At 31.2% G+C, this 15055-nt stretch overlaps 1 protein-coding gene across 1 annotated transcript; it reads left to right on the top strand.

Annotated features, from left to right (window-relative positions):
* Positions 1-844: 844 nt before the first annotated feature.
* Positions 845-9771, top strand: LOC125068252. The gene is made up of 8 exons (XM_047677338.1): positions 845-1460; positions 1735-2051; positions 3034-3882; positions 5737-6099; positions 6511-6618; positions 7192-7272; positions 7584-7793; positions 8047-9771. Exons 1-8 carry the CDS (start codon positions 1187-1189, stop codon positions 8086-8088), a joined length of 2244 nt encoding a protein of 747 aa, XP_047533294.1. The 5' UTR covers positions 845-1186; the 3' UTR covers positions 8089-9771.
* The last annotated feature ends 5284 nt before the right edge of the window (positions 9772-15055 follow it).

Here is a 15055-nt window from a genome sequence, read left to right as displayed (position 1 = left end):
TAATTTACGAGATATACGAAAATTTATAAATTTATTATATATATATTTTTTAAATACTTGAGAAAACAGTTTAATTTTATTTATGTTATCACGTTTATTTAGAATACTTTACAAAATGAGAAATTAATTACATAGCAATATCATCCAATTTTGAAATTTAACCCATATGGCGTTTATGTACATCACTAAGCAGTAAGCATATTATCGTAATATTTAATGACATTCCATTACAATGGCGCTTTATTTGAAAATTATAGCCAAGGTTTTATTCAAAACTATAGAAATTAAAATGTATTTATTTAAGTAACTTATAAAATTATGAGTGTATTTAATGGTTCCTGTTTCCTTGAAGTAAATCGCATTACAATAATTTATGAATTATCATTGGGAATATTTTAAATTAGCTTTTATCTTATAAGAAACGAATAATATTGACGCAAATCGTCATATCAAATATTTTATGCAAAACTACCATAATGACAAATTTCTTATAATAAATTAACCATCGATTAATAATTTGTAATTTAATCATAATTTAACATAATACATAAAATATTACATCGGTATCAGCCGGAAATTGTATGTTATTGCTGTCTAGTGATTTGTTACAATTTATTAATTTGTAAACATAGCAGTTGATTTATTTGGAAAGTGTAATACAAATTGATTGCTGTAAACAAAAATTATATCAAATAAATTTAAAATAGTATTCATAAAAAAATCTGCGAACAGTAACGATAGTAGTATACTCGGGAATAATATTTTTTATCTGTGATTGCGTGTTGCGTCCTTCGCGAGAAGGGATTATTTTTTTAATATATATTTAATAAAAGCTAGAAACAAAACCACGCCATATTTTAAATCAATGTTTCGTGGACCGTGCAGTTAACATTACAATAAATATAATTTTACACTTTTACTATATCGGTTATTTTGACGCATAGTTTCATGGCTTCAAATGCTGTTGCATAGTGAAGTCTCCCAATATGGGAAATAAATTTCAAATATTTTAATTGTTCACTTTGTGCGTTGTTCTGATATTGCCTTAATAAGTAAGCATCGAGGTCGTGCTGAAAGCGGTGTGATTTGAAGTGTAATAATGGTTATGTGGACTATTTTAAAGTCATTGAACCTAAGTGCGGCGTGCTGACATTGTGTCTTGTGCATCGAAAGCATGTAAATAAACATGAACGATATAGGCATTAAAATAGTGGAATCTCCGAAAGACCGGTTGCTGGGAGCCGAAGTGTCCCCTGCGCCGGAGTTAGGAAACGAAAATGAAGTCGATCCCTTGTCGATTGATGATGATGTTGCTGTGAAGAATCCGATTGTGGTTTCTGATGATAAACCAGTGCGAGACGAAATTCAGGAGAGCTGTGATGATAATGCCAAAGAAGAGCCAATAAGTGAGCCACAGATTAACGATAGTGATAAATTACAAGTGTCTGAGACAGTTAAAGGTAAACTTATATATATTTGAATTTATAAACGTAATGTTATAAGTTCGACCAAATTTTTTTTCTTTAAGAATAATTTTTGAATAGTTTCTAAAAATTTGGTTATGTATGAAATTAATGTATTCAATGGAAAAGTAGAATCTCATTCAAATTTGCATGCAACTATTTATGGATTAATAACAAAAGAACCTGTGTTTATAATAAAACATATTCAAATTTTGTGGATTAAAAGAATATACAGACTTAAAATTTTTATATCTTCTAATCAGTACATTAGTTTCAGAGACCATTAAGGAGGAAAGTGTGATAGAAGCCTTACCAGAAGAGAATGCAGAACCAATTGAGGTAAACATTGATGCACCCAAGCAGGAAGGCAATGTTGGAGACTGTAATGAAGGTCTGGACCATCCTGTAAGTGTAGCTTTGGAAAATAAAGAGCCTGAACCTGTACCCGTCACAGTGAGGGACAGTCTAAAGGAAGTGATAGAAGTTGAGAAGACTACTGATGTGGAGATGACAGATGTTCAGCTGGTTGAGAAACTTGAAACAGAACCTAAGCCCAATATACAGGCTGTTAACGGTGATATAACAAAGGTATATATGGCTCACCGGTATTAATAATATTAGTTAGGTAGTGTTAATTTAATTGGAATTACAAATCTAATCAGAAATATTAGAATAGGAATTGAAGAAAGCTCTTCTTCCAGGAAATAGTTTGCAATAGTCATCTTATAGTCAGCCTATCAAGGAGTTTTTAGGCTTTATAATTTGTGAAAATTTTCCTAATTTCAATTTTTTTTTAATTTGTATTATTTTATTTAAAATTTGTTGACGAATTTCGTTTGTGCTTGATCTCAATCCTCTAACATTTTGGTAGTAACAATTAATTAAACTGAATTTTAATTGAAAATCTATAAAATAAGAACATTATTATGTATTGATATCACAGAAATATTCCACTCCACTCTTATGTTTTAATAATTTTAGTCAATTATATATTCCTGTTACTGTTGTTACCACTTTCTAACCACTAAGTTAGAATATATTCATCCCAAGTGATCATCATGGAGTTTTCAAGTGCTTAATTTGTATTTATAATTCATCTCAGTGTTCAGCACTGATGATAAGCAATGTTTTTTGTAATTGCAATAAAGTTCTATCACACGAGATACAATACATAAATGCTGAGTTAGTTCCATACTTTCTCTTCAAAAGGAGAAGGGGGACTTCGTCAAACTATGAGACATTTGCAGGCTGCGACTAAGCATTATTGAAGGATTATTCAATGATACAATTGAAAATGTTTAAAATGCACATACCAAATTCCTGCATAAAATTTTATTTACTTCATATTATTTCTTCATATATTAATTTTAGTGTGTCAATTGAAAGTGGTATGTTAATTTTAAATTATTAAATTTATGTTTATGTCACATTTTGTTGCAAGGCAATTATGTAATATAATATTTTGAATGCTAGTATTATTACACTGAAGGGGAGAAGAAAATTGTTAAAAAATATCTATGTTTGTATTCAATTACAATTACTAAAAAAATGTCTTTCCTTTTCATATCAGGAGGAACAATCACACAAAAGACGAGCTAGTGAAGATGTAGACACTGAATCTCCTTTGAAAAAACTTTGTGCTGAAGTAGAAAAAACATTTCCTCAACATGACATAATGATAAATGATTACATACACACCGCCACTAAGAACAACATAGATGAAATACAGAGGCACACAGAACAATTACTATCTGAAATACAGACATTACGAGAACTGGCCCAGAAAAAGGAACACGAATGGAACAACATATTACATTTGAAAAAAGTCAAAGAAGAAATATTACTAAGGCTTCTTAGGCGAAAACAAGTTCTCTCGTTCGAGAAGAGTGCTGATGTGAATGGTGCTGAGAGAACTGATCCTTTCGATTATCTAAACCAAGCTAAGAACTTGGCTATTGACAAGAGTGATGAGATATCTGGATTAGCGATCAAGCAGCCGGGGTCAGCTATGATCAACACTATCATCCAGCCACCAGTCTTACCTGTTACCTCACACTTTAATCCTATGTCAGGATTACCGCCACCATATGATAAAGCAGCTCACATGCAATCTATGCCAAAGCCTGTATTCCCGCAGGCGATGATGATGCCAGGACCAATGCCAGGATTTCCCAGAGACATGAACGGGCAATTGCCGGCGTTTGGTATGCCAATGGGTCGTCAAGGACCGACGAAAGATGTCAAATCTATAATAGCTGATTATAGACAAAGAAACCCTGAAATAACTCCTCGGAGAGGGAGAAGAATGAAGTCTATAGTAAATCCCAATATGATGAACACTCCGAGGCCGATTGCACCTAAAGTTGACAATATGAATAATTTAAGTAACCTCAACATGTTATTCAACAATTTAGATATGGTATGTAAATATTTATTTTTTGTTAGATGTAATATATTTATTCGTATGAAAATTCGTAATATTCATAAGATAAACATGTTTAAAGATTTTTTATTTGTAATAAAAATTTACATAATTTAATTACATAGTATGCTTAAAGGTCGCTAATCAATTTTTTCAACTCAATGGTCAATAAATGCATAACTTCCTGATCGATTCTGGTCACGGTTATTTTTATAGGAATAGTCAGAAATATGTAATAGTCTTATAAATAAATATAGTATTATAAAAATGAATCAACTATATAACAAGATTTTTAGGGTTGCGCCCTTATCTTTTGGCGGCCCTTGTAACCTGTACATAGGATATATATTCTACTGCTTAAGTTTGTGCTAAAAACAGGGGCACTTAATTTTTTTTTCAATCTCCATAATCCGGATGAACGGCAATTAGACACCACCGGAAAAAGTCCTGGTGCTGGATCCGTACTGTACCCGAATCAGAAGAATGTAAATACTTGCACTTTTAAACTGGGGGCTGCTATTGAAAATTCCTTGAGTGAAAAACCCTTGAGTATCTAATTCATCCGAACTAGTTGTCAAACCCAAAACTTCGGGGATCTGAAGCTTAGATTACCAAACCGATTCGTTCAATATTCATAAAAAAAAAAACAATGTGGTTGCCATTTTAATACACTTACCTCACGTAATAAACACAAAGATTTTATTGTTTATAAAAAGATGTTAAAAATTAAACAATTATTAAACTTCCCAGAAACAGATTATCATAATAAAAAACAAAGTAACTATGAAATTTAATAGTTTAAAAATACAAATTTAAAATTAATAAAACAATAAAATTAATAAAACTGGTTAGTTTTTATTTAAATTACAATAGACATTTGTTACACTGAATTGTGCGTTACCTTACAATTCAAAACATAAACATTTTTTTTTAGCGCATACTTATAACGTAATAAAATAAATATTAAACGAATTAAAGCAAGTGCGTCACTCTAAAACTTTGACCTTGAAATTGAACTCATCATTTCATCCAAAAAAGTTTCTTAAAAATACAGTAATTTTACAAGTTTCTGTTACATTGTAAAATAACTACTAAACCAATAGACATGAAACTCATACCAGAAGGTGCAGCACGTTGAATAAGCGCATTGCAACTTCACATGACGCGCTTAATTTTCATGTTCTCGTTTCAATTAAATTGTAACGCTCTAAATTTGTGGAGTAATTGACTATCGAACTATTGTGCAATAGTGTCGGTCGAAATTATAATACTCCCTGCCTTGACCCCTTTCTGAATGGTGGACGCATGTCAATTCAATTAGATTTGTTCCCGAGGCCGCATTCAATCACGCTGTTGATATATATATAATATGTATGTTTTTTATACAAAACTTAACTGTTATTGGATTAATGTTTATATCATATGGTTGCAATCAGATCTTGGGTTTACGTTTTTTTGTCAATAATTCTCAGTAATAGGTAATATCAGTAATAATATACCATTTCCGATGTTTTTTTGTATATATTTTTTTAAATAGTTAGGTGAACTGACAAATGGATCACCTGGTGGTAACTGGGCACTGCCGCTCATAGACATTGACATTATGAAATTCATATATGTATGTATAAGGCTCATCATATATGTATTCTGCTAGCAAATGTAAGACATCATCGCCAATGTGTCACCAACTACACAACACAAAGCCTTACTACCACCCAAAAAGAAATAATAAATTAGATTTAAAGCTACCACCGGTTCGAAACGTATATTCTACCTCTAAGAATTGGTAAAAAAGCTGTGCAGTTACTCTTTTCCAATATCTATTTTTAATATAAATTTATTATATTTCAGAACCAAAAAGCGATGCTGGAACGGCTGCAACAAATCCAAGCAGGAAGTCTTCCAAACGGTTTATCATTCAAAGATGTGCTCGTGCAGTTAGCGAACATGCAACAAAACAATCTAATGCCCACCAGGCCCGTCGAAACCATGACCAACCGACCAGAACATCATATCAGACCAGAGAGTAGGAGGCGGCAAGAGAGAAACGAAGAAGCCCATATGATGGCCAAGCAAGCGGAGCGGATGGCGGCCTCGAGTCCAAGACTGCCACCACCACCTCCATATCCAGAAATCTCACTGCTACCAGTTACGACCAGCCAAGAAACGGCACAATCACAGCAGAACTCCTTACTACATGGGATTTTGACTAAGGTATTCTTACATATATAACAAAATGATACTCCATTGCTTATGGCAACATTTTTATTTGGATTACGTCATCAACTTCATAGCTTGTCGAGTTCGAGTCATATCGCAACAAATTGCCCTTAAATTATATGCACTCAAAGTATTGCCATTTAAAAGCATTTGGCTTGTAATGGGGATGGGCTAGTTAAAAGACTTCGTTTAGTAGTAGGTATTTAATTTATAGTACTAATTTTTTTTTATATGTAACTGTTTTCATAGCTACGAAATGAATATTTTGTAGGTTTGTTTTTATAGCGAAATGGAAAATGATCGAAATAGTTTTATAGTCTACAGTCCTTCCCCATGGGCTTTGTATCGCATCGCATCGCATTTTAAAATTTCAATTAGCTTGAATGGGTGTTGCCAACCTTCCAGCAGGCGCCCCCCGCCTCTCAGAGTTACTCGCCGACGTTGGCTAAACTGCTTACGTCGCCGGAACGGAAACAGAGCGCTCCGCCGTTGCCAACTTTCGGTCAGGCCAAGGTACCACCTCATGTACGAGATTACAATCAATTGGTGTCCTGATTGGCCTTTGTTCCAAATTCAAAATTTAGATTTAAGGTTTTTTAAATTCGCCCTAGTGTGGCGGCTGAATGACTGCGCGTTTTTATATATTTATTTTTTTTGAGAATGGCAATACTCATTAGTTCTAATGCCACTTCATTTTCATATTGTTTACATTTGCAATTTATATTATTTGATATGCATACCAAGGGATTGTAGATATTAATATAACTTTGGTTTGGCACGAATTAGAATAATATAAAATACAATATAAGCAAAGTATCGTGATAACATAATATATAATTCTTCAAAATAAATATTAATTGCGATATTTATTACTAATATATATTTTTTTTATATATGATATAACTAGATAAAGTATTCGGTTATATCTATAACATAGATTTATGATTATTTATAATGTTAAAAAAAATATTGGAATGTGTATACTACACATTGACGTCAAAATACCTAATAGTTGTCACAAGTGTATAAAAGTAACATTGTAAGTAAATGAAAGAATGTCAAATATCATTATATGCGTGTGCGCAGAACTGTGGCGAGATCACCATCACCCCGGTGCAGCCCGCGCAGCCGGAACCCGCCGCGGAGAAAACGGAAGTGGTGCAGCTGGTAAATATGTTTTGTTTTCTATGTACCTCGACACAAAACTGCAATGTGAGATTATATATGAGTTTTGATGTTCAGGTAGTACACGCCCAGATTTAGGTTAGTATTGTGGTACTTTTCTACATGCCTATGCATTCAATATTTTTATTCTATTATTGCATAATTTTGGTGGCAAATACGTTCCCAAAAAATAATTTTAAATTTAAAGCACAAATAGCCTTTATTTTGAAAATTTATTGATTGACTGGGTAAAAAGAAACTTCAATAATGAATTCTGAGAAATAAGAATTGACATAACTTGACCCGCCTTACAGGAGGAGGAGGAGAGCGGTGCGTCGGAGGAGTCGGGCGCGTCGGGAGCGTCGGGCGCGTCGGGCGCGTCGGGCTCGGGCTCCGGCTCGGGCCGGCTGGTCATCGACGAGGGCGCCGACGACGCGCCCACGTGCCAGGGCTGCCGCGCGCGCCTGGCGCAGTTCGTGTGCGCCGGCTGCGCCAACCAGTGGTACTGCTCGCGCGACTGCCAGGTACGCTCTCTGGCCCCATCGCGGGGATATGGTCGCGGGCTGCCCGATGACGCACTGGCATCCGAAGATGCAGTTTTGTAATAAATTGTACAGACTATGTCTGAATGGAATTCTATAATCTTTTCACTAGACAGTAGAATGAGTAATATATTTTTTAAACTTCATCTGATAGTCATGTTTTCCAAAGTTTTAAAATCAAAGTTAAATTAATACTATGTTGAAATACTCTATAACCGTATGTTTTGTTTTCCAGGTGGCGGCGTGGGACGAACATTCGGAGATGTGTTCCGGTTGAAATAATCTAACTAGCAAGTTCTTATAAAGAAATTATCAGAGTCGCGACACGAGCCGCATTGCATTGCCTTACGATATATTTTAAAGCGGTTTTGGTGAATCTCTATATTGTTTATCGTTATTGGTGAGGTTGTTTTTTTAATCTGTCGAAGTACCCATCTATCCTAATATTAATTTCTGTAAAAATATATTTTGTATTAGTACGTTATGATCGACGTAAGACCATGATTTAGTCGTTTATGAAAGTGGGCGTTCAAGTATTACGTACGTAACGTTTTTAAGTACAATCCGTACATCCTTACATTTACATGCGAATGCAAAAAAAGAACAAAACCCAACGCAGTTGAAGATGCGTAAGTGTTTAAAACTTATGTTCAATTCAAAGATAGCTTTATTTACAATCATTGCGTACATCACTGTTTAAATATATGCATGTAGTCACGGACTACAGCAGTACATGCATCGACAATCTCTGCCACATATAACGCGTGCGTGGTTTATCACATGAGTCAAGCTACATTGACACTATTCCATCTCTATCGTTTGGTGGCACAAGCTACGTGTACGAAAGAGATAAAACATAAACATGTAGCGACACACACAGCTATTACGAACATGTATATATGTGAACAAAATTGAAGCTTATTTTAAACGATATTAGACTTAGATTCGCTTATATATTTATAACGCTAAAAATACAGTATGATAATTAAACTTCAAAGGAATTCAAATGTTTTGACATGTTGTGACTTTGTTTTGCTTGATGTATACAGTCTTGACCTCGAGGATCACATCTTAAGCACAGCAAGCGCTCGGATAGAGCAATGTTTTGGCGATTGCCCTCCACACAAAAAATACTTTCGGGTGAGCCTCACCAATAGACCAATAATTGAACAGAATCGGTCCCCGAATTCGCGGTGTTCGGTTTATTTTGGCACCCCAAAAAACATTTTCGACAATTTCGATGATTCTAAATGATCTATAACTTCCATCACTTCGAATAAAATTCGGTAGAAGGCATAATTAAAAAGCTTACACTAATCAAAAAAAAGGTTTCATACATTCTGATTTTGTTAGATTATAATATTAATGGGTGAAAGTAAAAAAAATGTGAGCTCCTGCGTGCGTACATAATCCTTGAACGACATTTTTATACGAAAATGATGGTTTTTCTTTACGTTTATAATTATAATGTTTAAAGATTTCGTAGCTGCGTTTCGAACTTAATTATTGGATGCTTTATTTTTAACGTCGAGAACATATAAACTAAGTATATAAATATTTAAAATGATCACTCATTCGCCTAACAACTGATATACGACCGTACTATTAAATTTTCGATAGCGGATGAACACGCAACGATCTTTCTCTTTCTGTCATCAGTAATTTGACATACGAAAGACTAAGATAGAGCATCGTGTGTACCGCTATACAATGTTTCTTAGTAATGGCGGTAGAATGTAAAGTACTACGTAATATTACAATTTGTATTTGTAACGACTAGTAGTGATGAAATGTGCACGTGTAATAAGTAAATGATTCGAATATTAGAAATAGTTTTGGACGACTAAGAAAAATTTAAACATTTAAATATTCGTATTAAAATTGTAATGAAATGTCTCAATTTAAGTTAAATTAAGACATGCAATAAAACCTCTTTTATTATTTTATATTTTTTTTCTGAATGATATCAATCAGTATCGATCAATGATTTTTATGAATGTATTCTTGTCACAAGTGTTTTTAGTAACATTATAATGTATATTATTTGTTCAGTATTTTTACACATTTGATATTTGTAATCCATTTTAATCGTATTTGATTTGATTTTAGTGAAATTTTCTATGTAATACTTTTTCTACAGAAGCAGAAACATTAACAAAAGTTATAGTAAAATTGTATTCAAAGTCGAATCTAATCACAACTTTCAACAATAACATACGAATTGACTAAAAATATGGTTCAAATGGATTATTAGTAGATTCAAGCTAAAATCGCTTAGTTATTTTGTCATAATAAAACTTTGGAAATATTATTCCTATCTCTGGCAGTAGGTTCATTCCTTTATGATAGTATAGTGTGGGAATTTGTAAGTCAGTGTTCTGAATTATACGTTCGTCGTTTCTGATGAACCCTTTCTGTTAAAGACAACGATGAAAAATAGGAAACGGTTGTATATTGATACGAGGTAGTTGTGGATATTTCAGTAAGTGGGTAGGAACTGTGTTTTTTTTTAAATCAAATTCTAATTTTAAATTTGAAAGCTTAACAATTTCTTATTGATTGCGTATAGATTGCAAGATTTTTTTTTAAGATTAACATCTGAGAGCAATGATCTTAGGGTGTTATGCTCCAACAATCACCACAGACTAAATATTTTAAAATTTCAAAACTGATATTATTTTTTGTTTTGTAGATATTTGGAATGTAGACATTCTTCCTGGTAATTTAATGATGGTAAAATGAATTAGATTATAATGAAAACAGTTAGACACTTACTCGAATTTTCGCGGGCCACTTCATTCAGCTTATATTGTAGTCAAGTGCTCTAACACTATGTAATAGTATAACAAAAGGTCGGCGAGTTTAATAAATATTTTAATTAAGAATAAAGAAAACTATATAGCTTTCTTGATATTGATTGATACACCTGATATATATTCGCTTTTATCAGTTTCTAGATAAGTCTAGAAAGTATGAAACTCGAAACTCGCCACCCTGTATATGAAAGGGACGTGTATCTCCAATGATTGTATAATTAACGTAAATAGCCTATTATATTATAAGTATAAGTTTTCATGTATTATTTAACCTACCAAATATTTTGTGCCTTTCTATGTATGTAAGCAATATGATTTTTATATACAGTGTAATTCAGGACCGTGTGTCTGAACGTGTGTATACAGTTTAGTTAGATTATGCTCTTTGTACAATATCGATTTGTTTATAATTAAATATTAATTTATTCCATGATGTACGTAATATATCAATTAACTTGACAGGGTTGAAAGACTACCTATCTTTTCTAACCCCATACATGAGAAACAGATGGCTATATTTTCAATTCTTTGAAATTAGTTTGGTTTAGACGTTGCGTACATTCACACTTATCTCTAAACTATTTATATGCCAACTATTATTTAATATGGCTTCTAAAGTATATCATTTATTAATAAATTATACAGTGACTTCCGACAAGTCAAAGTAACGATTTTTATAATAAAAATTAGCGATATAACAAAACATTTTATCAAATATGGAACAGATTAATAATAATTATTGTACAAATAATGAACTCGTGGAGTACTGGCGAGAGAGTAAAATTTATGCACTGAATCGCAATTCCGATTTAAAAAAATACTGTTTTCGATGTTTTTCTATAAAGAAATCGATGTTGTACAAAAAGTATTTAATAGTAATACGTGCGTAATATTTAACCGATTGTGTGAACCGAAACAATAAATATAATATAAATCGATTCCTCTAATTAATTATGCGCAAAACAAAACGATAAATATTTTCTAAGGACTCGATATACGAGCGCGGCGACAATGTTTTATCGATAAAAACTTTATTCTCGATTACAGTCCCTAACTATCAGATGTAAGATCCATAATAACTTAAATTTTTTTTTTTCTCATATGCCCCTTGAATATGAAACATTGTCGCTCGTTTGCGTATCTTGATTATTATTAATGGATCAATGTAACGAATAAAATAGTATTTATTTTTACAATAGTAATCGACAGTGACGTTTGTTAAACGCGAGTGACAGTGACAGTTGTGCGAATTATATACATTTTTATTTATTTGATAATTTCGGGAATTTCCGTACCTGTTTACATAAGTATGATAAAATTATACGAATTCTTCAATACTAATAGAAATTCAATGACATATTCTAAAAATAGGATGAACTGACAAAAATAACATTATTTTTATACAGTAATTATAATTTGTATTCACATAGACAAATCACTCGCGTTGAAAAATAAATTGTATTAGTATTTGTGTATGAAATTTTCAACACGGGCAAACTATTCCCGTGGAATCTATGATAATGATTTTTTATCACAAATAAAAATATAACTTTGGAAGTATTATGTAAATACAGACCGTTCTATTTTCTATACGCCGTGCCAAAACGTAATTTAGTTTTTATACAAATCAACATACGAAGAAAAATTACTATTTTCTAACGATTTTCGTTCGTATAACTTGGATTTTATTTTCAGCTTTCGTTCTTAGATTAAAATTATTATTATACTATTTTTGTAATGGGTTCCTATGTGCTACGGACGCTTCAGATAAGTATAGGGAAAATCTTGAGTTTATATTTGGCTTTGCTATTTATTGAAATAAATATTAAAATTATTAGCTACGAGGATTGTGTGAGTGTAAAAATAGAAGGTTCTAGAAATGTAAGGTTAGCAGCGTCGCGTCTGTAGCACGCAGTTATCAGAGAGTACATCTTCATACTGTGTTTTGTCTCTAAAACGCTAGTCAAGTGTTTCGTTACCTACATACTGTTTATGTATTTTGTAACTTATATGATGTTATATAAGAATATATTAAATCAGTACTGTCTTTGAGTTTTCGATTTTTATTTTCCTAACCTATACTAATAATAAAATGCAACTCTTCAAAATAATTATCATCAGCATGAATAATTATTATTACTATAAATTTTACTAGTCTTTTTAAGCTCTATTTTTTATATATATAAAAGCATTATTTCTTTTACGTATTGAATTTTCATTATTTGTAATAAATCTACCTAATTTGATTTATTTTCCGCCGAATACTTATGTATAAGATCACTTAATTTTAAAAAAAGCTTTTTTATTTAATTTTATTCAAAAAGCTGGGTAATATATTACCTCACATAAATATTGTAATATTTTTATTTTTCTCATACTTAATAACTAAACGCTTTTGTTAAAAGTACTTATTACTGTCTGATAACATAATCAATTCTAGTGAGAGAAAACAACACGACACTACTACACTAGGAATTGATGATTTTTTTTAAAATCTTATTTGTTTAGTGTCTAAAATAATATATTATGCGATGACTATTTAAAAGATGATTTTTAAATTAACCGTATGTTTCTCTTTCTGGAGCATGTCAGTTTGTTCAACATAAAAATGATTATAGTATTAACGCGAGAGTGTGCGATTGTTAATGAGTTGCAGGTTTTCAAATATCCATGTTTAAAAGTAAGCTATATGCAGTTCTAGAAGATAATCTAGATCTGTGCCAAATTTCATTCACTTCCGTTCAGTCGTTCATGCGTGATTAAGTAACAAACATCCATCCATTCAAATAATCGCATTTAATTTATTACTAAGTAAGTTTTGTATGTAATAAGACAAATGCAAGTCAAATTGACAAATAAAAAGAAAAACCAACAAATTTAAAATAGTTTATTTTTATTTTAATATGATTTAAACACAAAATAACATTAAGGTCATATAACTTTTCATTAGTAATATAAAATATGTCAATAACAATATATAAAAATAATCTCTAAACAGTATTCATAAACAAAACAATATCCAATGTGTTACAATATTTACATTATGCAATATTTATGTAACTTCAGCTGTCTTAATCTATATATAAGATATTTATGCGTTTTAGGAAGGCACTGTATAAGTTGACTAGTAAGCCATTAAAGATGCATTTTTATATAAAACGACTAGGAAAACGTAGAAGGTTAAGCTTATTCCAATGACTCAATAGCTGCTGTTCTTCAAATTCAACTATACATTTATTAGGTAATATTATTTAATATAAAGTGTTTCTAAAATTTTATCTGTGGTCCTGTGCTAAAAGGGCCAATGTCAGGAACCTTACTTACCTTACTTTTCTCTTGTTGGTGGTTTTTCTAAATAACATGTTTTTTTTTTTCGTTATATGATCATAGCCAACATAAATTCATATATTTTTAATTATTGGGTAAATGTCAAAATAAAAAAAAACAATTACCTTAAAAATGTACTTTTAGCAAAAGGCCACAAAAATTTAAAAGTGTAAATAATTTTTCTATAGAACAATAATTTAAATATAATAAATGAACGAATTACAATTCAAATCAATTTCATCAAGTTTTTTTTTAATTGTTGTTAAGAACATTTTTTATTAATTATCTGCGAAAATTTTGACCATTTCGATATTTAAACATCAATTCGGTGGGACTTCGGGCCTTCAATAAACGTTACTTATAGACAAACTTACAAGGATAAATATAGCACCGTTATAATAACTATACAAATGTAAATACAGTACAAAAATTATCTAAGACTATATGTATTGAGCAGTTCTTTATAATGCAACATTATGAAACAATCCTAAGTTTTTTATTTGTAAAAAGAGGTCGCTTTCGTTAGACAGTATAAAACACTCATTTGCACTCAATTTATGTAAAAAGTATAATTATTTTCAAACTAAATTTTGAAACAAATATTTTGTTGCACTACACACAAGAGAGTTTACACTAATAAAGCTATGGATAAAGGTTATATGTATCTTGTCTAACCTTATTAATTATTATGACTATCGATGAAAACCTTTGATGACATTAATCATAATGTTTAACTAACACTAGTGATGTATTTTCCAATAATTGTACTTTAACGTGACAACAGTTCTTATGTTTTTTACTCATAAATGTTTAAAAAACTATACTTTTTATATTATTATAATTATCCTACTTGCCTTATTGTATTTTTCGTTGATTTTTTTTTCTTTATAACTTTTCAACAAATGTTAATTCCTAATTAAATTTATTTTCGATGAACACAATTTTTGACTAACTTTTGATTACTCGCTACGCTTTTCTTTTCATGGAAGCTGCAATATTGCCCATGAAAACTTATGATTCCTACATTTACATATCTATGAAGCCAATATTTCAAATTATAATACATACAAATACATTTTTACAATTATTTTTTTTAAAAAA

This window comes from Vanessa atalanta, chromosome 13 (genome assembly GCF_905147765.1).
Source record: "Vanessa atalanta chromosome 13, ilVanAtal1.2, whole genome shotgun sequence".
NCBI lineage: Eukaryota > Metazoa > Arthropoda > Insecta > Lepidoptera > Nymphalidae > Vanessa > Vanessa atalanta.
Note: the sequence above shows the minus strand (reverse complement) of the source record. Positions and strands in the feature narration are given on the sequence as shown.